Below are 25926 nucleotides of genomic sequence, written 5' to 3' on the forward strand. Positions count from 1 at the left end.
CCATTTCGGAAGGGTAAGATAGCAAAATCCAAGCCAGTATTCCTGCCAGTTGTGAAATAATGGTAGTCATTGTTTATTACCCTTTTAGCATCTTACACACATCTTTTGCTGACTTTTGACTGCCAACTTACATTTAGAAATTGGAGTATAATACTCGGTAAGGAGTTTGTACTGTATGTAAGCAGGGTAAGCTTCAAATTGAAGAATGCTCAGACATGCAGAATCTAAATCTTCCTGAAAGGAAGGTACATACTTAATATTCAATGTCAAATCAGATTTAGAAATGAAGAGGGGAAGATGAGACTGAGATAATGAAAAAATTCAAAATATTCAACAGTAATTAAATTCTGGAGAGTAATAAAACACTTGTAAAGTTCATTTTCAGAGAATGTGAGATGCATTTTAATTTGGGCTTAGCATGCTGCTAAAAAAATCCATCAGCCCTAACCTTGACTGTGTTTAAAGGATATACAGTGGGCAAAATGTCTAGAAACACACTTTTCAATTACTTAAAACTTCTGGAGTAGGGGTAAATTGAACAGCAATTTTCTGTTGCAAAATCATAAGTTGGCGCTCCAAATTAAAGGTGACTGCTGAAAAACGTACTTTTTCTACCCAAGATATAGGCCAATACCTTCCTGTCCCTAAAACGCTTGTGTTTGCAGCTAACCTCATGTCCTACACAAGCCCCAGCAAACAACTTTTGATTCCTCAGTCCCCGTCTAAGAATTAAACTCATCCACCCAAGAAGGCAATAAGTTGATCATTTTACTCAGTCACAAACTGAACAGATGCTGTATCAATTGTTTGCTTTTTCACTTCAAGTTAGTGAAAACGAACTTTTTAGCCCCATGATAACCAAGCTTTATAAACAATGAAACAAAACACAAAGTATGAGAGCTCTAACACTAAAGACACAATCTCTTTTAATATAGAATCAAGAAAAGCAGATTTTATGCTGAAACATGATTCCAGAAAGACTGCGCCCCTTTTGTCACAGCAGGGGCAGCGTTTCCATAACATTGACTTGCACTTCTAACATTTTGTTTTGCAAAATGATTAAAAAAGAATATATTTGGAACACAATTGATCATTGAAAATATAAATATCGGTAGTTTTAGATAATTACTAAATGATTGTTGGTGTGTACACACCAATTGGATAGGCACAGAATGGTCATAGAGATGACATAGTCAGTGACCAGCAATGTCAAGGCGCTATTTTATGATTAAGAACTTTTAGCTCATTTCAAATCACATGTCTCAAGACATCAATGATCGCTCACGATGCCCCACCTTTGGAACAGGTAACCTCATCAACCAAGGCTCTGTTGAAGTTTTGTATTTGGTGATTGTTCATGTCTACTCGAGTTTCCCTCTGAACACATATTATAATTTAAAAAGGAATGCAGTCTTTCCAGGACAGAAATCACCAAGTCATTTAGTATAGTTTGTTAATTTTGAAATGAAAGAAAATTGATTCTAAATACAAGTTTGAAATAGTGATAGATTACTTGCTAATGTAACTATTTCACCCTTGGTATTTATTTTAGCACTCAAAAGCATAGATCTGATAACACAAAGTCCACAAGAAACAAAGTGAACCTGGGTATAGGTACTGGGACATCAAAATTCCCTGAAAGTGTCTTGAAGAGGCCCCAATAACTGGGCATTTCCAACACTGGCCTGGTACCTGCAGTATCTGGTTATTTTCACCAGTCCAGTAATCCCATTTGTCCATCACTAGTTTAGATTTTTTTTAAACTTAATTATCTCCTGATCAAATGTTTGAATTTGTCAACTGCCATCAAGATGTACACAAATAAATTAGATGTCCTTCCTAATGTCTGAAGACAAATGCAAAATAGAAATAATTTTCAAGTTAGAGGAAATTATTTTCTGAAACAAAGAATTGATTTGTAAATGTAATTAAGCTGTCTCTTCACCTCCAGAGGTTCAATTAATTTATTATTTTTTAAAAAAACAGATTTCCCTATCACAACAAACCCACACTTTACAAGGCTATCCCAGTAAACCTCAAGGAAACAGGAGGCCAGCTTCTTAACATTTACCTCTTTAAATAAAAGGGTAGGTTCACAAAGAAATGGGTGTTTTGGACCACATGAATCTCGTTCAATTTCTCAAAAGTCACAATGAAATGATTAGCGCACTCTCCAATATAGCAGGGTTTGACAGGCTCTTCAATTAAAAAGCAAAACATATAAACAGAGGGTGTCTTGAGATTTTCCTTCTAAATATGAGCTATAAATTTTCACACAAGAGATGGAAAGTGTGGCTAGATCACATTATCCCATTTCCCCTCAGATTAAAAACGTGGGAATTCCTTCTCCTCCCAAAAATTTTAAATCTAACTCAGTTCCTATGTGATTTCTTTTAGATTTATATGGGGATAGATACTAGACATGAAGCAATGTAGCATCAAAACAGCATACTAGTAACAAAGCTATCCAGGATTCCCAAGATAGAGTACAGTGCTGCAAAGACAGAGCTACCAGATTTATGACCACATAGGTCAGCTATTTCCAGTCTTCATATTCTTTAAAGAACAGCTACTAATTACTGCTGAAGCATGTATTGACAAGACTTGACAGTGTGCAAGTCAAAATATCTATGATTAGAGCATCAGAATTCCAGGGCACTGATTGTTATAAATTAAGGTGTATTACTTTGGATTGTTCTTGGAAGAATTGGAAATTACTAAATAAAAAAAGTCAAATAACTTCAAAATATACAATTAAATAGTTCTAAAGGTGTACAAATGATTCAGAAAATTCTTGAAGAGCTTCTCATGTAATGTTGGAAAATGGCAAATCACACCAGAAGTACAGAAGATTGTGTTTATAACCACTTTTTCAACGTTATATTAAATTTAACCTTGATAAGAAATTATGGGGAGAAGGAAATTAGGTTGAGTCAGGTTTAACATAACAGAATCATACTGGACAGTCAGGCACAGTTAAAGATTAGCTAGGCTTTAGCTGATATAACTGGTATGCTCCAGTTACTCAGCTCACTTTCTTGTTTTGTTACATCCTGTACAATGGAAAATATCTGCAATACGAGGGTAGACACAAAATTGTTTCTCCAGAATCACATTCAAGCATTTGCTATCTTTTAGGGGAGTTAAATTAAGTTGCACCTTACTCTCCTATGCTGGACACTGCCCACAAACATGCTGCAAATGAACAAGTCATGGCACAGGTCACGGGCGGCACGGTGGCACAGTGGTTAGCACTGCTGCCTCACAGCGCCAGGGACCCGGGTTCAATTACCGCCTCGGGCGACTGACTGTGTGGAGTTTGCACATTCTCCCAGTGTCTGCGTGGGTTTCCTCTGGGTGCTCCGGTTTCCTCCCACAGTCACAAAGATGTGCAGGTCAGGTGAATAGGCCATGCTAAATTGCCCGTAGTGTTAGTTAAGGAGTAACTGTAGGGGAATGGGTGGGTCGGTGTGGACTTGTTGGGCCGAAGGGCCTGTTTCCACATTGTCCTCAAATGTTTAGACACCAGGAAGTCCTTTGGCATTAGTGCCATCTATGGTAACAGGCACTGGTTAATTCATTTTGCATCAGCAAATAGCAGCTTGACCCCACATCTAAGGAGCATTAAGGAATCTCACTTGTGTAAAATTAGTACGTACTAAAGTTAGAGTGATAATGCTCTTAAATAGTGAAAATGTTGCACATTTGTTTCAAGAGTCTCTGCTGGGTACATTGTGCCTCTGTACACATTTGGCTATGACTGTGATGTAAGCTTTTGCATGAATCACATTTATAGAATCAGAAACAGCCCAGTTAAATTTGCAAAATGGGTCTGATCAAGTATCAGTGTAACAATGTAGGGCGGCCAGATTTATTGTATGGTACCAGATGAGTAACAAGTGCTTAAACAGAAATAATATTTGTGAAAGTTTTTTTTAAAAAAAACACTATCAGGAGAAAATCTATTTTAAAAAAAGATTAAGTCATGATTCAGAAGCAATTTCTCCTGAAATACCAGTCTGATGATTGGACACAAGCAACAAGCTGCACTTTTACTTAACTACCCAAGAGATCAGTTTCATTTCTCACATCCACAGCTCATGAAATTCCTATCCTTCCTCTATATTTAAAGTGAATAAAAAAAGCTTTTTTTGGCCTTTTGTTTCATAAAGAGCTGAAAACTTATAATGAGAAAATCAAATAAATTGACATTCTGCACATTTTTGTGAGGGGTTCAGTGCAAAACCCAAACAAAAACATATAGAAAATGGCCAACGCTCATTGTAAGCAAATGAGTGTAGAAGGAAAAGCAGATATTAATTCATTTTTGTATACAATTCAATGCAACATTTATGGCCAGATGTTAGACATCTACATTCTTCATTTAACCACTTTCTAGATTTTCACCTCCACCTTTTCACTCACCCTGACACTCCATTAGAAATCCAGACACTGCATGTTCTTAGTCTCTCAATCTATTATTGGTTCATTTTTTTCCTTTTTCTATGTATAACAAATTGGTAAAACATGATGAGACTTTACTGTGTTATTGCTTTCTGTTGTTAGATTCATAAAATATCTTGTAACATTCAGAGGGACATAACTTCTAGATCAATAATCCTCCCAGAAAGAACCTGTAGCACATTGAATTACCGATCTTGTGGGTTCCAATAAAAACAGTAACAGGAACCATTGTGGTGTGGTAATTTACTATTTCACTGCCATCCAAATCTTGCCCTGGAAAGAGACAGTTTAGTGTAACACTACATTGTACTCAGGGTGGGGAAGAGAAAACCCCACTAAGGTAATATTAGTACACAGGCTGGAGCATTTGCCATGAAGGGACTGCAAACCCAATATTGCAGCACACATTCCACATCTTGGAGACTGTCTGATGCATATATTGCAGATTGTTACTACATAAGATTTGCAAAACATCACCTTTAAAGAAAAGGACAGTTACTTCCCCCTCCTCTTTTTTGGTTGAAAAATTGATTAGAAAAACCTAAAGTAAGAGGTTAATACACTTGATGCTTCAAGTCTAGAAGAAACCTTATGTATTACACCAAAACAAAGAGCTTATTCTCTAAGATTGGCATTGCTCATCTCTGGAAATCAAATACAATACAATTACAGTGCCAGATTCCATCTTTTATTTTGCCTACCTGCTGCAATCAAAGGGATAAACTATTGCATCGAACCATAACCTTAAGAAGTCTTTGTGCATTGCAAGTGAGGTCTACAAAGTGAGGTGACAGTGGGACTTTGCACAGACATAATCTTAACCTCCTTTTACAGAGGTAGTGAATTCTTTCTATACAGACCATTTTAAGATGCAACACTTCCCTGATAAGATCAATCATATGAAAAATACACAATTCCTTCACCACAAAGACATTTCTTTTTTTAAAAATTCACTTCAAGATTGAAGGTCCTGTCTTCACCGAATGTGAATATATTCAATTTTCTGTGTTTGCGTCATCAAGATATCTACAGTCCAGAGACAGATTGTTACTGGATGCAGCAGCTTGTGCTATTTGCAGCTTTGAAGCGCAAACGACATTTTGGCCGATATTTTTCGAGGTAAAGTAGTTGCTTTGAGTTAAAAGCTCCACGTCTTTTCCTGAAATGGAGAAAGAATGGAATAGGTGAATTTCAGTATTTTAATGCATTTACTGTATTTATATGTAAGTAATTTAACTGTACATTATAACTGCATCTATCACATATCTTTCAATAATTACATCTGACATTTTCAGTAATATTGGACACAAATGTGTCTGAGTTTCCTAATTACAATTGACAGTTCCTTTAAGCAGGACACTTTGGAGACTACAATGCTTATTTTCAAAGCTCATTTTGGAAAACGCTCAGAACATTGGCCAAGAGACCTGTACTCTGGATCCTTCAATTGGCTTTCAATGTTACTGGAGTGCAGCGCTCAACATTGGCAAGGGAATTTGCTAGTTTCAAATGGGAGTAAACAGAATGAGATGACTCAACGGGAGTCTGATTTGATAAGACTGATAATTTTATAGACAATATTAATACTTCTCAATAGTTAGTTTTGAGTATGATTGGAGCAGACTAATGTGGACATATGAAGAAAAACCAATGTACTTTGATATAGCTGCTTTACAGCAACTAACATAAAATTAGATTCCAATTGTGTAGTAAGCAGCAAATCTCCCATGCCCAAATCATCGAGAAGCAGCCATAGATCTGTAATTGTATTTACGTCATTTACCTGTTTAAATTGTTCTACGCAATGGCAATTATTCAGTTTCAAACTTCCAGCATTAACATCAATCATTCCCAGGTTGGGTTGGATGTAGCATAAATCTTTCTCTACACTATTGTAATAAGCCATGAGCAAGTGTGAATTAGATAAAGAGTAAATCTCTCTCAACATCTATGTTGCTAAGTGTGACAGCAAAATGAACTATTATTTAAATGGAGAGTGACCTGGATGTCTGAGTGCATGAATCAAGAAGTTGGCTTGTGTGTAGCAGGTAATTAAGGCAAATGGAATATTGTCCTTCATTGCTAGAGAGATGGATTTTAAAATAGAGAGGTTATGCTGCAGCTGTATAGGGTACTGGTGACACCACACCTAGAGTACTGTGTACAGTTTTGGTCTCCTTATGTGAAAAAGAATTACTGGAACTGGAGAGGTTACAGAGGAGGTTCACTAGGTTGATTCCGGAATGGAGAAGATTTTCTTACGGAGGAAAGGTGGAGTAGACTGGGACTGTACTCAGTTGAATTTAGAAGAATGAGGAAGGAGTTCTTATAGAAACATCAAATTATGAAGAGAACAGATAAGATAAAAGCAGGGAGGTTGTTTCCACTGGCAGATGAAACCAGGAGGCATAGCCTCAAAATAAGAGAAAACAGACTTAGGACTGAGTTGAAGAGTAGCTTCATCATCCATGATTTGGTGTTGGACTGGGGTGTACAAAGTGAAAAATCACAACACCAGGTTATAGTCGAACAGGTTTAATTGGAAGCAGACTAGCTTTCGGAGCGATGCTCCTTCATCAGGTGATTGTGGAGGGCTTGATCGTAACACAGAATTTATAGCAAAAATTTGTAGTGTAATGTCACTGAAATTATACATTGAAAAATTGATTGTCTGTTAAGCCTTTCACCTGTTAGCATACAGTGATAGTTTCACTTCTTTCACGTGTAAATCACAAAACCCTTTTTTTGAAAAAGTTGCATTCTCGGGTTAGCTGTTATCAATGGTGATAGCTAGACAATATTCAAAGTTTGGGAGAAGATTTGTAGCAGGGTGCTCGTTGTTGTGGTTCTGTTCGCCGAGCTGGGAGTTTTTGTTGCAAACATTTCGTCCCCTTTCTAGGTGACATCCTCAGTGCTTGGGAGCCTCCTGTGAAACGCTTCTGTGATGTTTCCTCTGGCATTTATAGTTTGTCTCTGCCGCTTCCGGTTGTCAATTGCTGTCCGCTGCAGTGGCCGGTATATTGGGTCCAGGTCGATGTGTTTGTTAATAGAATCTGTGGATGAGTGCCATGTCTCTAGGAATTCCCTGGCTGTTCTCTGTTTGGCTTGCCCTATAATAGTAGTGTTGTCCCAGTCAAATTCATGTTGTTTGTCATCTGCGTGTGTGGCTACTAAGGGTAGCTGGTCGTGTCGTTTCGTGGCTAGTTGGTGTTCATGGATGCGGGTTGTTAGCTGTCTTCCTGTTTGTCCTATGTAGGGTTTTGTGCAGTCCTTGCATGGGACTTTGTGCACTACGTTGGTTTTGCTCATGCTGGGTATCGGGTCCTTTGTCCTGGTGAGTTGTCGTCTCAGGGTGGCTGTTGATGTGTGTGTGTTGTTATGAATCCTAGTGGTCGCAGCAGTCTGGCTGTCAGTTCAGAAATGCTCCTGATGTATGGGAGTGTGGCCAGTCCTTTGGGTTGCGGCATGTCCTCATTCCGTTGTCTTTCCCTTAGACATCTGTTGATGAAATTGCGCGGGATCCATTTTTGGTGAATACTTTGTACAGGTGTTCTTCTTCCTCTTTTTGCGGTTCTGGTGTGCTGCAGTGTGTTGTGGCCCTTTTGAATTGTGTCCTAATGCAACTTGGTTTGTGTGTGTTGGGGTGGTTGCTTTCATAGTTCAGTACTTGGTCTGTGTGTGCGGCTTTCCTGTATACCTTCGTACTGAATTCTCCGTTCGGTGTTCTCTGTCCCATCACGTCTAGGAATGGGAGCTGGTTGTCCTTTTCTTCTTATCTCCTGAATCGGATTCCTCCGAGTGTGGCATTGATGATCCGGTGTGTGTTCTCTATTTATGTGTTTTTAATGATTACAAAGGTGTCATCCACATATCTGACCCAGAGTTTGGGTACACCCGTGGGCTCACCGATCTCTGGACTCATAGCAGAAGAAGCAATGCAAAGGTTAGAACAAACAGTCTTACCGCAAATACAACCCAAACTCTGGGTCAGATATGTGGACGACACCTTTGTAATCATTAAAAACACAGAAATAGAGAACACACACCGGATCATCAATGCCACACTCGGAGGAATCCGTTTCAGGAGATAAGAAGAAAAGGACAACCAGCTCCCATTCCTAGACGTGATGGGACAGAGAACACCGAACGGAGAATTCAGTACGAAGGTATACAGGAAAGCCGCACACACAGACCAAGTACTGAACTATGAAAGCAACCACCCCAACACACACAAACCAAGTTGCATTAGGACACAATTCAAAAGGGCCACAACACACTGCAGCACACCAGAACCGCAAAAAGAGGAAGAAGAACACCTGTACAAAGTATTCACCAAAAATGGATCCCGCGCAATTTCATCAACAGATGTCTAAGGGAAAGACAACGGAATGAGGACATGCCGCAACCCAAAGGACTGGCCACACTCCCATACATCAGGAGCATTTCTGAACTGACAGCCAGACTGCTGCGACCACTAGGACTCATTACAGCACACAAACCAACAGCCACCCTCAGACAACAACTCACCAGGACAAAGGACCCGATACCCAGCATGAGCAAAACCAACGTAGTGTACAAAGTCCCATGCAAGGACTGCACAAAACACTACATAAGACAAACAGGAAGACAGCTAACAACCCACATCCATGAACACCAACTAGCCACGAAACGACACGACCAGCTATCCTTAGTAGCCACACACGCAGATGACAAACAACACAAATTTGACTGGGACAACACTACTATTATAGGGCAAGCCAAACAGAGAACAGCCAGGGAATTCCTAGAGACATGGCACTCATCCACAGATTCTATTAACAAACACATCGACCTGGACCCAATATACCGGCCACTGCAGCAGACAGCAACTGAGAACTGGAAGTGGCAGAGACAAGCCACTATAAATGCCAGAGGAAACATCACAGAAGCGCTTCACAGGAGGCTCCCAAGCACTGAGGATGTCATCTAGAAAGGGGACGAAACATTTGCAACAAAAACTCCCAGCTCGGCGAACAGAACCACAACAGCTAGACAATATGTTGAAGGTGGAGCGAAATCGATGTTTCGGGCAAAAGCCAAAGGGCTTTTGCCCGAAACGTTGATTTCGCTGCACTTTGGATGCTGCCTGAACTGCTGTGCTCTTCCAGCACCACTAATCCAGAATCTGGTTTCCAACATCTGCAGTCATTGTTTTTACCTCATATGTTGAAAGTGTTAGCCCCCTGTGTTCTCTGTCTATGACCTGATGTTTAGATTGATTCTAATCTAAAAAGTGAGATAACAGAGTTTTACATAAATTCATGCAGTTTTTGAGCAAAGTGTAATATAACTCTGCAAATACAAATTCATCACACAAAGTATATGTATGCATGTGGATCTTTGTCAGAGTGAGTGAGTGAGTGAGTGAGTGTGTCCGTGTGTGTATGTGTGTGTGTGTGTGTAGTGCAATGGTGATCACCTGTAATGTGACATGAACCTTCATCCAAAGTATTATGGAAAGTATGGAATTTCCTGTCCACTGAAGCAATTGATGCTACCTCATTGAATGTTTTTTAAGGCAAAAAGATAGATTTTTGAACAGTAAGGGAATTTAGGGTTATGGTGAGCAGGCAGTAAGTGGAGCTGAGTCCATGAAAACGTCACCATGATCTTATTGAATGGCAGAGCAGATTCAATGGGATAAATGGTCTATTCCTCCTATTTATGCCCCAATGTTTTGAAGTCTGCTTAGACAAGTAAATTCCACTTTTATCTTTGCACAGACAAAATCCTCAACAAAAAACTTCAGAGCAACATGTGTTTCTATTTCAAAGATTCATTCACAGGATGCAGGCAAGACAAGAATTAATTTTCCATCCTGAATTGCCTTTAACTATTTATAGATTTAGATTTTATTGTCGCTTGTATTCAAGGACAGTGAAAAATATATAAAGTTGCCATTCTCTGCCTAAACCAGATAAAGTATGGGGGATTTTCCATTCCCCATCACCGTAAGCAAAATATTTGTAAGTGCTGAAATAGGGACACCACAACACATTACAATGTCTGAGGCGTGACTCAATCTTTGCTGGACTAGCTGACCATTCTTAATACTATTTGATTTGAAAGAATCCCAAAGGTCTTATTGTGAAAATCTTTGGGATGCTTTTAAACAAAATGGCATTGAGAGTGATCAATTAATCCAGTGATTGGATCAAGTCTCATACCTATATGGTGTGCACAATTCAGTTCTACAGAGAGCCCACTGACAAAGCTAGCCAGGAAGAATGTTCAAATGCACACACAGTCACTACCTACAGACAAAATATAAAACTGTAAACATTAATGACACTTTACTTACTGCCTTATAAACTGAACAGCATCTTCGTACTTCATTCCAGATTCAATCAATGCTAATGCAACAAGCACTGGAGCTCTACAGTACAAAGGAAAGACAGATTGAATAATCAGTACTTGTTTAGCAAGACTGCACTGTTTTTTGTGCATCAGTATTTGCTGCACATTTACACACACCTAAGAGGAAAGAAAAAAAAGGACCAAACAAAAGCTATTCAACTCATTGAACCATAGAATCACAGATCTGACATTACAGTATTCAACTGCACACTGCCTGACTTAATCTAGGCTCTTTAATTTACACCATTCAACATTTACATTATGAAGTGCCGTATTAAGGTGGTGTCTTTGTGGTTGTTCTTTGATAGGATGTGGAATACATATACAAATTCCAATCTTTCTCAGATCGATAAAGGTTCTCAAAATGATTAGGCTAGATGAGAAGAAACTGCTCCTGTTTGCAAAAGGAACAAGAGTGCCTAGATTTAAAATTTGTGAAAGAAGGGTCGTGTCAAAAATCTTTTTCAACAGTAAATAGTTAGGGCATGGAATTCACTGTCTGGAACTACCATAGAGGCAGGTTTAATTGAGGTATTCAAGAGGGAATTGGAAAATTATTTGGTTAAAAACGATATTCAAGGGGAAAAATAAGAGATTGGCTTTCAGTAGTAAAGGTCATTTGAAGAACTAGTGCAAGCATGATGGACTGAGTGGGTTGGACTCATTAAGGACCAAGACTTGTGTGAATTGTCTCTGGTGAATCAACAACAAAACTATTTCCCTCCTAAACAAGAACAGTCTGGTTAATTCTATATTATTAGCAGGGGCTTGGGAAAAATGTTTACACAATCAAGAGCTACCATGCGACATTACAAATTGTGAATATTGATTTTTAAGAAAATGGTTCCCGTTCTAAAAACAAAATCAACCAAAACTTGGGGTCAGAAATCAACATTACCCAAAACAAAATTCATCAATTGTTACACATTTTCATAGAAACAATTTTTCTTATTTGGAAATAATTTCTCCATCCATTTCACAATTAGTACACAAAAATCAACCATTACTGTCTGACACTATACCCCAATTTCCTATTGCAAAACAATTTTTTACTCTCCCTGATTATAATCTATTTTCCTACTGTCACTCATTTTTCTCCCTCTTTTACTGCTTTTCTCTCCCTTTTCCAATTATTTTGGAGAAATAAAATGCTTAAAATGAAACATTGTAGGAGAAAAGCTAAAATTTCTCAAGACAAGAATGATGTCCTGGTTTTCCAATTCAATATTCAGATTTACACTTCAGATTTCCACGTACTTCTGTTTCTTCACTCAGATAAAAGTAATAAATTGACTTTTACTTATCACTCAAAGTGTAGTGGCCCTCATGGCTATTCTCAATTTGTCAACTTATTTGGCTTGTTGGAAGTAGTGTTTAGATCTTGCCCATTTGCTAGGTTGGCATGCATGCTCACCAGGCATAACTCACAAATGGTTTGCATTAAATGGGACAGTCACAGATAATCCCCTAACAATCTCAATTTCATGAAACATGGCAACTGCCAAAAGCCAAATAAACGAACGTAATATTAAACAGGTGTAAAAAAATACATGGGTGATGTAGCCAACTTCCAGATGGTAGTCAAGATTAGAGTGGTGCTGGAAAAGCACAGCAGATCAGGCAGCATCCAAGGAGCAGGAAAATCAACGTTTCGGGCAAAAACCCTTCATCCAGATAGTAGTCTATAGTCAAATAACAAGTAATAAAGGAGAGAAAAGAATTTGCCAGGAACCTCTTTTACCCATTTTCTAAATTATCAAAGAAAATAGCCACATCTTTTTCTGATAACAGTTAAAAGAATACCTGACAACGTCAACTTTAAAGGGAAAGAAAATTCAACAAGCTGTCAACTTGTCAATGCCAAGTCTTCTACCCTGGCAATACCAAAGAGGCTGGCATGTTACCAGCTGATTCTGTTGTGTTTATCTTTTTAATGATCATCCATAAGGTGTATTGGATGTTGTTATATTTAAGACTATGAAAATTTGAATTACAATTGTAACCAATTTTTTCCTTACCGCCCCAATCCTGCCACACAGTGAACAGCAATACAACATCCAGGTTCATCATGGAATCTCTCTCTCAACAGGTTCAACCAGTCATCCACAATTTGAGTAGGAGGTGGGGCTCCATCATCAAATGGCCAGTCCTACATGAAACACAAATGAAAGACATTAATAGTAAAAACAAATACATCACAATAAATGTGGCAAAATTGCCCATGCCAAAACATTTTATTGCTCTGTATAGAACACAAGAAATTAGAGATCATTCTACATTTGAGACAAACACTGCTTCTAACAATTAACCATAAGGCAGGTAAAATATCCTCAACAATTGACAATCAACTAGATGTATCAATCAGAAGCAGCATGCACAGTTGGATGCATCTTCAAATGAATGACCCATAAATCTGGAATGGCAGCAGGAGAAACTGCCATCCTGTCAGACATTTTATACTACCATATTATCAAAGAATGACCTAAAGTGTGGAAACATGGCCCTTTGGCCCAACAAGTCCACACCGACACTCCGAAAAGTAACCCACTCAGACCCATTCCCTATCCTATTACTCTACATTTACTCTGAACCTACACATCCCTGAACATTATGGGGCAATTTAGCACGGCCAATTCACCTAACCTGCACATCTTTGGATTGTGGGAGGAAACTGGAGCACCTGGACTAAACTTACGCAAACACGGGCAGAACATTCAAACTCCACACAGTCGCCAGAGACTGGAATCAAACCTGGATTCCTGGTGCTATGAGGCAGCAGTGTTAACCACTTAGGTGCCCTATTGTTCAAAGGGTCAGCCTAAATTAACTTGCAAAGGTATTTTCTTCGTTCTTTGAGGTGCCACCATGAAGATGAATAGTCTACATGGAGAAAAAACATGCTCTTCACAATCACACTATTTATGCATTGAATGCAAGGTTATTCAATAAAGGAACATTTTAGTGACGTATGTTGAAATTCACACACAAGTCAAAGAGGAGCCCTCATTCATGTCATTACATTATTTTTTTAAAAACAATTTTGAAAGTCTTGAGGCACATTTATATCCCAACAAGCTGCTTCCCCTCCACCAAAATTTTAATGGTAGTATCTGGCAAAGCATCACCAAATCGTTATACAGTGAAGCACCCTATTAACGGAACTTTTTGAATATAATTGGCATTACTGATGTCATATGGAGAAAGAAAGAGAGCTTCTTTGCTTGACCAGATCAGCCTCATGAGCCCATTTTAGGTCAATCCTCAACCTATCAAATATACAAGAATTCAGTAAAGTCACAATCATCAACTTGTTAAACAAACAGGAACTCCACACTATTACAAAAACAAGCATCAACTTTAAGGTAAAAAGACAGCAGGCAATTTAAGAACAAATACCCATGGTTCAACTTATGACAGGACTATAAACACACCTGGCAAATCACTCCCTAACCATTCACTGATGCATATGTATTAAATAAGATTTCAAAAGATTTTAACAAAACCAAATGATATGTCAAGTATTTTTTTTCTTTCAAGTGTCCTTTTTCTTTCTCTCTTTTTTGCTTGAATGCCTTTTATAATTTTTTTCATTCCTCTGGCTCATCAGTTAACATCCTCACTTTGTGCCCTTGCGTGTTTCAGAATCCCTACAGTGTGGAAACAGGCCATTTGGCCCAACAAGTCCATACTGACCCTCCAAAGAGGAACCCACCCAGACTCATTCCTGAAGAAAGGCTCATGCCTGAAACGTCAATTCTCCTGCTCCTTGGATGCTGCCTGACCTGCTGCACTTTTCCAGCAACACATTTTCAGCAGACTCACTGCACACCCCAGACTCATTCCCTACCCTATTACTCGACATGTCCCCTCACCACTGCATCTAACCTACACATTCAAATACACTACGGGCAGTTTAGCATGGCCAGTTCACCTAACCTGCATGTTTGGATTGTGGAAGGAAGCCAGAGCACCCAGAGTAAACCCTCACAGACACATGGAGAATCTGCAAAATCCACAATGATAGTCACCTAAGGCTGGATTCGAACCCAGGTCCCTGTCGCTGAGAGGCAACAATGCTAACCACTGAGCCATTATGCCATCTCTACTGTTTGATGTTCCTGATTAAATTCTGTTCCGAACCATTCTACAATTCTGTTATTCAACACTTCTCAGTTCAAGAAAGCCATTTTTACATTAGTAGAGTTGCAGTTTGTTCAGATTCTTTTTATAAAGATAGCAACCACATTATAGTTTTCAGTTAATTGAACCTAAATCTAACACCAGATTCAATTTAGCATCCAGACATGAATGACATGAAATTCAGCACAGTATTAGGAGCTGAAGAATCAGTGCTATTCAGAATTTTCACGAATTCCTATCCAGGAAAATGGGTAAACAACAGAGTACAATCTTCACAAAGACGACTGTTAAGGCCACTGGCTTATCTACATGTGAAACTTAAAATGCGGAATGTTTAGCACAATTTGCTCCAGTTCAATACTTTGCAGAATGATGTATGGTTAATGTTGGTCATTGTCATTTGATGAAGGGACAGTGCTCTGAAAGCTTGTGATTTCAAATAAATCTATTGACTATACACTCTGGTGTCATGTGACTTGACTTTGTCCAATCCAGTCCAACACCAGCACCTCTAAATTAATGTCAAAGGCAAGCTGCAGAATATCTGCAATTTTAAAAACACAATTATTCTTTATTGGTTCTGACCTATTTCAGTAAATCAGTATTTATTGCCCATCTCTAATCACCCTCAGGGTAGTGTGAGCATCCTTCTGGAGGAGTTGCATTCCAAAGTAGTTACCATCCCTAACAGTTCTGGAGGGTAACTTTTCAGACAGGGAAAGTGGACATGGCATATGGGACAGTTTAATAACCACCTCATCGTTTCTACACCTTTGTTTTTTTTTATGGCCTCTGTTCAGTGCAAGTAGTAGAATGCCAAAGATGCAGTCACCCACCATTTTTTCCTTCATGGAAGCAATTATCTCAGCTGAAGATTTGAAAGATTTTTCTTACAGAATCTTAAGACAGCACAAAGATGATGCAGTAAAGAAAATATGAAGGAAATAAGGAACACAAAGGTACAACACTCAAAAATCTCAGTTGTGAAAACATTTTAATGTTAGACTTACATTTTCTGTAAAAACCTCGGGATGGTTTCACAGAAAATTTCAGAGGAATAAAATTTAGGATTTCTTTTAAACTGGTCATGTTCAACTAGAAAAACAATGAAATCGACTTGATCGGACTTCAAGGGCATACAGCATGACCTCCTAGACCAGATGTAGCAAGGGACAGAAATGCAACATGGGTCATATGCTCACAAGTTATTATCACATACGATAGATTTTCAGTAAGAAATGACATTAAGTCTGTGCTGGGTTTGTGCGCATTCAGGCACATCTCTGCTTCCATAATAGTTCAAATAAATTGATTAAAATCTCCTATTAGTTTTTGTCAATGCAAATCTAAGAGCATTCAATGTGTCATGTAAAAAAGAACCGACAGAGTTGCCATGAGCAGAGGTCCACGTATCATTTACATGGACGCCAAGTGAAACTGATCAAATTCAACTACTCTAGACTTCAGGTACAAAGACTGCTCTGTGGCATCTGACCAGGAAATAGAACACTGTTGCTATTTAAATTGGTGGCATAGAGCCAAGAGGCCCTCAGCTTCAGTTTACCAGTTACACAGCAGAATGCAGGTATAAATTATATCCTAGTGTTAAGACTAACATGGACATATTGGAATAGTAGCAATAATTAAGGGGGTAAGGAAGTTGTTTTATAAGACCACAAATAAGATTAAGGGTGAAAATGTACAGATTCTTTCAGAGGTCCAATAATACAACATTTAAATCTTGTCCAGAACTGGAGTAACTGTCAACCTATGCACTTTTTCCTCTGTTCACAGCACCTTACCACCCAGCGACAGTGAAGGAACAGTGATATATTTTCTTGTCAAGATGGCAAGTGGTTGGACGAGACCTGCAGGTGGTGTTCCCATGTATCTGCTGTCTTTTTATCTTCTACATGGTAGTGGTTGTTAATTTGAAGGTGCTGTCGAAGGAGTCTGGTGAATTTCTACAGTGCATCTTGCACACTGCTGCTAGTGGAGGTCTACAGTGGACGCTCATGGATGTGGCACCAAACAAGCAGGTTGCTTTATTCTGGATGGTGTCAAGGTTCTTCAGTGTCATTGGAACTGCACCCATCCAGGAAATTGGACAGTAAGAATTAAAACGAAGGAGGATGCTCTTACAACCTTTCCCCAAATCAGGTCATCCACCCTTCATTAATCATCCCACTAAATAGCCATTCCACACAAGTACTCTCCTAACTCTATGGTTCCATTCTTACATGAATACCTCACCATTCTACAGCTGTTTTCCATTCTGTCTGCTACCCATTTCACAGAATCACAGAAGTCTTATAGTACAGGATACCATTTGGCCCATTATGTCTGCATCAGCTCTTCAAATGAGTATCATTATCTAGTGCCAATCTCTTGCTTCATCTCCACACTGTTACACATTATTTATATGCAAATAATTGTCCAATGTCCTCTGCAATGCCTCATATTGAGCCTGCCTCCATTACAAAATGGGATGCTCATCTCCCAAGACACAAGGCTGCTCATTGTTGGAAAATCAGCTCAGTAGTCATCATGTTTCCAGTTTTGTAATCCATGCAGGCTGCCATTCTCAGCTTGTTCTTGGCTTGCTAATGCCTCTAACCAAATTATGTTTGAAAGTACTTACGAGTACATTTGAAAGCACCCAAGTGTTTCAAATAGTGTTTCAAAGAATCAGTAAGCCAATAAGCTTTGTGTGAATGTTTTGTGTCTGGGATTTTGGAGTAGCATGGAAGTTCGGTGCAGGGTGGAAGTGGTACTTCTGATTTTTTCTTGGTTCATAGTTTGTAAGGTCCTTTTAACAGAATAAATTGAAGCCCAGGATCAGGGTCCAGCATAAACAAAGTGACATTAGAGGAAAACCCATTTGTTCATTGGTTAGTAATAGTTGCTAATTTGATTACCAGCTGCTACAGATTAAAGGTAAAAAGGAGAAGATTTTACAGATATAAAAATAAAAACCTGAAGGAAACTTTAAAAAAAAATTAAAAGTTGGGTTATGTAATAGAAGTGCAGGACTAAACAATGCTGGACCTGAATCCAAAACAGAAATCGCTCGAGAAACTTAGCATCTGGGGGAGAGATTACAAACCCCGTCACTCCCAGTTACATGGACAATACATCCTCGCACCTGCTTCCTGTGAAGACTCTATTCCATGTTTCTAATTTCTCCATTCCAACAATACCAGCTTCCACAATTGTCCACTTTTCTCTTCCATCAAGAATTCCTCACTATGTGGTTGATAGAGGCTTCAGGTGTGTTTGACTCATCCTGCTTTTCAATCCTCACCCCTTCTCTTTCCACCCACAATACCAATAGGATTCTCCTGGTCCTCATTCACCACTCCAGCATTCATATCCAAAAGATTATAAGCCACTATTTGAATCAGCTCTAGCAGAATGCCACGGCCAGACATGATCCTCTTCTCTCCCTCGTCAGCCGTCCACAGGAGATGTTGCTTCTGGAACACTTTGGGCTACTACTCCTCCACTCATAATAAACCTCCACGGCACCTTCCTATGCAATCACAGAAATGGTAAACACCTGCCTGTTTATCTTCTTCCTTCTCACTATCCAAAGCCCTGTTAACAAGTGATTTACCTGCACTTCACTCAATCTAGTCTACTGTATTCACTGTTCACAATGTGGTCTCTTTTACACTGGGGAGATGAAATATCGACTGGGTGACCACTAAGTAAAACACCCAAGTTCTGTCCACAAAAATGACCCCGAGCTTCCAGTTGCCTGCCATTTCAATACACCGTTACGTTTCGTAGCCAACAACTGTGTCAGGCTTGCTGCAGTGCTCCAGCGAAGTTCAGCACAAGCTAGGAGAACAGTATCTTATTTTCCACCTGGGTCCCTGCAAACTTTAGGAATTAATAATAGAGTTCAATAATTTTGGGGCCTGAGCATCATCTTCCATGTTCTTTACCCATACCCAGGATGTGTCATCAGATGGGCTGCCACCACAATCAGCCCATTGTCAGCTACTAATGGTCCCCATTAGCAGCTGTTGATTCTAAGCAAAGCATTACCCATTCCTTTGTTGCACAACTACTATTCTGTCTACCTCTTGGCTCCACCTTCACCTACTGTTAAAACCTTAACTAGCTACAGCTCTGAAGGAGGATCACTGGACCCAAAATGTTAACTCCAGCATTTTCTATTTTTGTTTCAGACGTGCAGTTTTTTTTTGTTGTATTTGCATGACATGGGAGCTGGTGGACCCCACTGGGGTTCTTAGTGACCACACCTACAGTGTTCGTTGCTTGAGGAAATCTGGTTCAGAATTGATGAGCTAGAGTCTGAGCTGGGACACGTCAGGGAGGGAAAGAGTTAACTGGACGCTTTGTTTCAGAGGAAGACACACCCCTTAGATTAATTATCTCAAATTCAGTCAGTGGTTAGGGCAGGAGGGTGTGACTATGAGTGAGGCAGGAAGAGAGATCCTGGAAGTAGTGCCGTCGTAATCTAAACTCTTGTCCTTGTCCAACATGTTCAAGATTCTTGCTTCCGGTGTGGTTGCAGGAAGACCAGGTATGAGAAGTGAAAATCCAAAGCTACCCTGTTTCAAAACGATAAGGAAGGAGGAAAAGAAGATGGCCTAGCTTTGCAGTAAAGGAGTACATCAGAGATGTAATGAGGAAGGATCTCAGTGCTGGAGATTAAAACGTAGAACAGGTCTGGGTAGAAATAGCAAGGAAAAGCCGCCCTTGGTGGGAATAATCTACAAGTCCCGATTTGTGGTCCTGCAGTGGGGCAGAGTGCTCCATGGATGCTGCCTGACCTGCTGTCATCTTTCAGCACCACACTCTTGACTCTGAACTCCAGCATCTGCTGTCGTCACTTTACACTGAAAATATTGGGGAATTGCAAGAAAGATACAACAGTAATCATTCATTTTAATGCATATTAAAATCACCAAATTAATCAAATTGGCAACGGTAGCCTCAAGTGAGAGTTCATTGAATGTATTAGAGATTGTTTCTTGAAGCAATATGTTGTGGAACCAACCATGGTCCAGGCTATTCTGGGTTTTTGCACTGGGTAATGAGGTGGGATTAGTAATCATCTTATAGTGAAGGATCCTCAAGGGAAGAGTAATCATAGCATGATAGAATTTCAAGTTCTACTGGAAGGCAAGAAACTGGAGTCTCTCACTAGTATCTTGGAGTTAAACAAATAGGTTCAAGGACAGATTTGGCCCTAGTGGACCCAAAAGTAGGACAGTTGATGAGCAGTGGCAGAAGTTTGAGGTGATACTCAATTGCTCACAGCTAAAATATATTCCAGAAAGAAAAAGAAAAAAATCCATGGCTAAACAAGGAAGCTAAAGATAATATAAAAGACAAAAACTAAGGCGTACCATATTGCAAATGAGAGTGGCAGGTTGGAAGATTGGGAAACATTTAAAAGAGCAATAAAAAATTACTTAAAAAGTCATAAAGAGAGTAAAGGTAAATTATAAAAAGAAACTAGTGCAGAATATAAAAACAGGCAGAAGTTTCTTTACACATATAAAAGGGAAGCATGGCTAAAGCAAATGTTGGTCCTCAAGGATGAGACTGGGAGTTGATAGTGGGGAAAACAGAAATAGTGGAGTCACAATTAATATGCTACTTCAAGACATTAACATGATTCCTGCTCAGACTCCTTGGCATCATGATAGCCCACAAACCCACCAACACACTTGAACAGCAACTAATGAAACTAAAGGATTCATTAGATACTACCAGTAATTCAAGTTATTTACAAGATACCATGCAAGACCTTTAAAATATATTACATCGGGCAAACAAGCAGGAAACGTGCCACCAGGATACATGAACAATAGCTAGCTACCAAAAGACATGACCCACTATCACTAGTTTCCAAACATACAGACAAGGAAGGACACCACTTTGACTGGGACAACACACAAACCCTAGGACAGTTGAAACAAAAGTTACACGAGGCATGGCATTCTAACCAATATCTAACTAATTTTAGATGTGGTGGTTGGGGGGGTGAGCGGAGAAGAGAAAGAGATCCGGAAATGACATCATCTACCTTAAGAAACCAAGACCTGTAAAGAGAGAGGTGGGACATAACACCAGTGCGTCACCGAGAGCTCTCACTGATTATGTCACCTAGTATGGTGATGAAACATCTGAACACAAATTTTCCAGCTCAGCAAGCTAACTTCCATACTACATTTGATTTGAATTTTTGATCTAATAGTTTTAATAGTTTAGAGATTTTGAAAAGATTTGCAGCTCGGGTATCAGACTGTATTAACAGTGACATTAGATTACTTACAGTACGGAAACAGGCCCTTCGGCCCAACAGATCCACACTGACTCTCCGAAGAGCAACCCAGCCAGACCAATCCCTAGATTTGCCCCTTCACCTAACACTAGGGCAATTTAGTATGGCCAATTCACCTAACCTGCACATTTTTGGACTGTGGGAGGAAACCCATGCAGTCATGGGGAGAATGTGCAAACTCCACACAGACAGTTGCCTGAGGCAGGAATTGAACCCAGGTCTCTGGCGCTGTGAGGCAGCAATGCTAACCACTGTGCCACCGTGCCACCCACATTACCTCATACTTTACATGTAATCATGAAAGGTGCTTAGTTGACAGTACAGCTAACAGTGCAGGTTCAATCCCAGTATTAGTTGAGATTACCACAAGGGACTCTCCTTCTCCACCTCTTCTCTGAGGTATGATGACCCTCAGGATAAACCAACACCAGTCATCTCTCTCTCTCTTTCTGTGAGGGCAACAGTCCTCTGGGGCTATGGCAACTTTATATTTAATATTAGATGTATTACAGTGGAGTGTACTTAAATTAGTTGTTTAACATACTGTACTAACTTTGTTCTTCTCTAACCAGAATGCATCTAAGTTATCACTGATCAGTAGGAAATTCTTTACAGAAGCAGCTAGGCAAAGATTTATACATATACATAAACAATTTTCAACAACCTCAAATTGTCATTGTTCTTTCACATGAAGTGATGCAAAAGGTTGATGAAGGTTGAGCAGTGGATGTAGTGTATGTGGATTTCAGTAAGGCATTTGATAAGGTTACCCATGGCAGGCTCATTCAGAAAGTTGAGGTATGGGATACAGAGAAATTTGGCTGTGTGGATACAGAATTGGCTGTTCGAATGAAGACAGCAAGTGGTAGTGGATGGAAAGTATCCCACCTGGAGGTTGGTGACCAGTGGTGTACGCAGAGATCTATGCTTGGGCCCCTGCACTTTGTAGCTTGTATAAGTGTCTTAGATGAAGTAGTAGTAGATTGGGTTAGTAAGTTTGCCAAAGACACAAAAGTTGGTAGTGTTGAAGGTAGTGTCGAGGGCTTTTGCAGGCTACAAGACATTGACAGGATGCAGAGTAGGGCTGAGAAGTGGCAGACGGAGTACAACCTAGATAAATGTGAAGTGATTCATTTTGGAAGGTTGAATTTGAGTACAGGGTTAGAGACAGGATTCTTGGCAATGTGGGGGAACAGAGGGATCTTGGGGTCCATGTACGTAGATCCCTCAAAGTTGCCACCCAAGTTGATAGGAAGTTGTTAAGAAGGCGTGTGATGTTTTGGCTTTCACTAACAGGAAGACTGAGTTTAAGAAACACAAGGTTTTCCTGCAGCTCTATAAAACTCTGGTTAGACCATACTTGGAATATTGTGTCCAGTTCTGGTCACCTTATTATAGGAAGGATGTAGATGCTTTAGAGAAGGTGCAGAGGAGATTTACCAGGATGCTGCCTAAATTGGAGGGTTTGTCTTATGAAGAGAGGTTGAGCGAGCTAAGGCTTTTCACACTGGAGGAGGAGGAAGAAAAGAGGTGACTTGATAGAGTTGTACAAGGTAATAAGAGGCATAGACAGTCTCTGGCTATCTACTCTTCCCGCAGGGCAGAATAGGCTCTCACAGGAGGGTCACAATTTTAAGGTGATTGGAGGAAGGTATAGGAGAGATGTCAGAAGTAGGTTCTTTACGAAGAGAATGGTGGGTGTGTGGAATGCACTGCCAGTGGTGGTAGTAGAGTCAGAGACATTAGGGACATTTAAGCGATTGCAGGACAAGCACATGGACAGTAGCAAATTGAGGGGTGTGTAGATTAGGTTGATCTTAGATTAAGTTAAATGCTTGGCACAACATCATGGGCCAAAGGGCTGTACGGTTCTATGATCTAAAACAAACTACCATATAGATGGCTTGAACTCCATGGGAATAGTTTTATATTCCAGTTGTAAGGTGACAACATATATTTCAAAAATCACACAATACCAGGTTAGAGTCCATTTAGAAGCACTAGCTTTCGGAGCATCGCTGCTTCAGATAGCTGTGGAGTAGGACCATAAGACACATAACTTATAGCAAAAGATTACAGTGTCATGCAAGGAAAATGACATATTTAGCAAACCTTGATTGTTGTTGTCCTTTATCTTTTGGAATAGGTTACAAGTTTCTGTCCATTAATAGGTAAATGCTAGAACTTTTTAAGTCACATTCTCAAGTTAAGGTTTTATAAAAGTGACATCTCAGCTCAGACAACACCTTAAAAGGTGTGAGGTGAGAGTCTATCTCCCAATATTGACTCAGATTGGTTCTATTTCCAAAGTGGAATTTATAAAATATTGTATGGATTGACTCATGCAGACCCTCTTTCATACGCACGCTGTCTCTCATTACATGCACATATACACCCTCCACACTCACCCTCTCACAGACTTCTATCCCATCACACTCCCACACACTATCAAGCTTGCAACACACAAAACACATTCTCACATGTATTTACTCACGCACACACACTCTCTCATGCACGCGTGCACACAAGGTGAATTTGTATTTGCATTATTAGGCAGTCAATGCAGACAGTCAATCCATATAATATAAGGAGGAACGGCATGGTGAAAAGCTAGTGTTTACAAACAAACCTGTTGGACTATAACCTGGTGTTGTGTGATTTTTAACTCTGTCTACCCCAGTTCAACACCGGCTCCTCTACATCATAACATTAATTTCAACGAAGTATTTTAAAACAACTTAATATAAACATATAATCTGGAACACATTTAACAAAGCTGATATCTAGCTACTTCACATATCAAATTAAATCTCAGTATTTATCAAAGTGAATGCACTACTGTATTTAATCACAAAGATGTGTTCAGACATTCATAAAAGGTACACAGCAGAAGCGTCTGCTTTCAAGATGCCACAGGATTCCTTTATAGGAAAAGGATCAAGTTAACTTTGATTCATTGTCCAACTTGCAACTGCATTGCTAAGAAACTAACTGATGAGAACTGGTACTGAAATTAGCAAGATAAGGGTAACTTATAAGGAATATCGCAACAACAGGGGGCGGGGAGGTTGGAGGGAAAACTATCAAAAAATGAGAAAAATATTAAACATTAAAATTGGGATGAGACTAATCTGTAATAATGAGTGTATTTTTGACAGAAATCATTGTACCTTTGGTGCAGAGATATCCACTTCCTATGCCCTTTTTGATTCAAAGCATTACCACTGTGGCCAATTCAGATTAGTTCTTAGTAAATTTTGCAGAGTAAATTCATTCATAATAGTCCAATATGACCTTCGTGACCAATATCAGCGTTGCAAGAGATTTCCAACAGTTGCACGCAAAAGTTGCTGCAAGACAAGAACCGTTTGGAAATTTGCACAAAATGAGTGAAAGCTTAAGCTGATCAAACTTGAATCGAAATGGGTTGATCAATTCCGCTGTGTTCAATCAGAGTTCTCTCACGATGCAAATCCTAATGCCTTTTTATAATTTTATAAATATCAATGAAATGCAGTTGCCAGGCAGATTTGAGTTATTGTTGGCTAAGCTGTCATTGGTAAATGCCAGAAGGAAAAGCAAAAACAATGCTGCACAGATTGCTGTCAGGACACTGGCTGGCTTGATTTTCTTTCTTAATTGCTAACTTGAGCTATTGATTTCATTAATGACTCTTGCTGATACCCACTTGCAATTTTGGCTTATTAAATTAATGGTTAACTTGGATGCCTGGAGACAGGGGTTTTTTTTGGGGGGGGGGGGGGGGGGGGGGGGAGAGGGGAAATGAAGCTTCAAACTCTATTTAGCGGACAACACTACGTTAGCAACCCCTCAAATTGAAGATAAAGTGGCCTACTTTTCTAAGTACATTGAAATCATAAAGACCGGAAGCTCCATTGATGCTCTGGCAAAACCTCACATTCAAGTTTTGAATGCTTGCACTAGCTTTAGAAATAATTTTCAGAATTGGGTTATTTTCGAGACTTGATGAGTCAGTTACGCTAAAGTTTTTACTAGAAAGTCAAGGTGTAATAGAAATCATGTTGTTTGATTGTGTTTATTATTGTTACCTGAAAATCATGACAACTCGAGATTGAACACAATTCAGCATACTAATAATAGGAACAAAAAGACCCCTCAATAATGTTACTATTAGGATTTCTTTTGTTTTTGCTTCTGATCATCCAGGGATATGGACATTGGTGGTGAGGCCAACATTTATTGACCATCCTTAATTGCCCTGAAGGTGGTGGGATGGAGTTGCTTTCTTGAATTTTTGAAGTCTTTGAGGGGAGAGTACATCACACTGGTCAGGAGTAGTTGTTCCAGGGTTTTTGCACAATGACAGTGAAGGAACAATGAAGTAGTTCCAAGTCAGGATTGCAAGGCTTGGTGAAGAACATGTAGATCATGGTGTTCCTTTTCATCTGCTGCCTTATAGGTGTTAAGGTTTGCAAGTGTTGTCAGGAGAATCTTGGCAATTTACTGCAATGCATCTTGGAGAAGGCACAGACAGCTACAACCTTTCAGTCATAAAGAGAATGAACATGAACTGGGCAGCACGGTGGCACAATGGTTAGCACTGCTGCCTCACAGCGCCG

At 39.5% G+C, this 25926-nt stretch overlaps 1 protein-coding gene and 1 long non-coding RNA gene across 7 annotated transcripts in view; one reads left to right on the plus strand and one right to left on the minus strand.

Moving 5' to 3' along the window:
* The window catches only part of LOC132829924 (uncharacterized), a 220072-nt gene that overhangs the window by 161934 nt on the left and 32212 nt on the right, over nucleotides 1-25926 (plus strand). The window lies entirely within an intron of this gene.
* The window catches only part of LOC132829922 (protein tyrosine phosphatase type IVA 2-like), a 130327-nt gene continuing 105310 nt past the window's right edge, over nucleotides 910-25926 (minus strand). For both annotated transcript variants that reach the window (XM_060847342.1, XM_060847343.1), the window contains exons 4-6: nucleotides 12879-13009; nucleotides 10805-10879; nucleotides 910-5623 (exon numbers count right to left, since the gene is read on the minus strand). In XM_060847342.1, the coding sequence (XP_060703325.1) occupies nucleotides 5512-5623; nucleotides 10805-10879; nucleotides 12879-13009 (318 nt within the window). In that variant the 3' untranslated portion in view covers nucleotides 910-5511. The remainder of the gene's footprint in view (nucleotides 5624-10804; nucleotides 10880-12878; nucleotides 13010-25926) is intronic.

This window comes from Hemiscyllium ocellatum, chromosome 30, assembly GCF_020745735.1.
Source record: "Hemiscyllium ocellatum isolate sHemOce1 chromosome 30, sHemOce1.pat.X.cur, whole genome shotgun sequence".
Classification (NCBI taxonomy): domain Eukaryota; kingdom Metazoa; phylum Chordata; class Chondrichthyes; order Orectolobiformes; family Hemiscylliidae; genus Hemiscyllium; species Hemiscyllium ocellatum.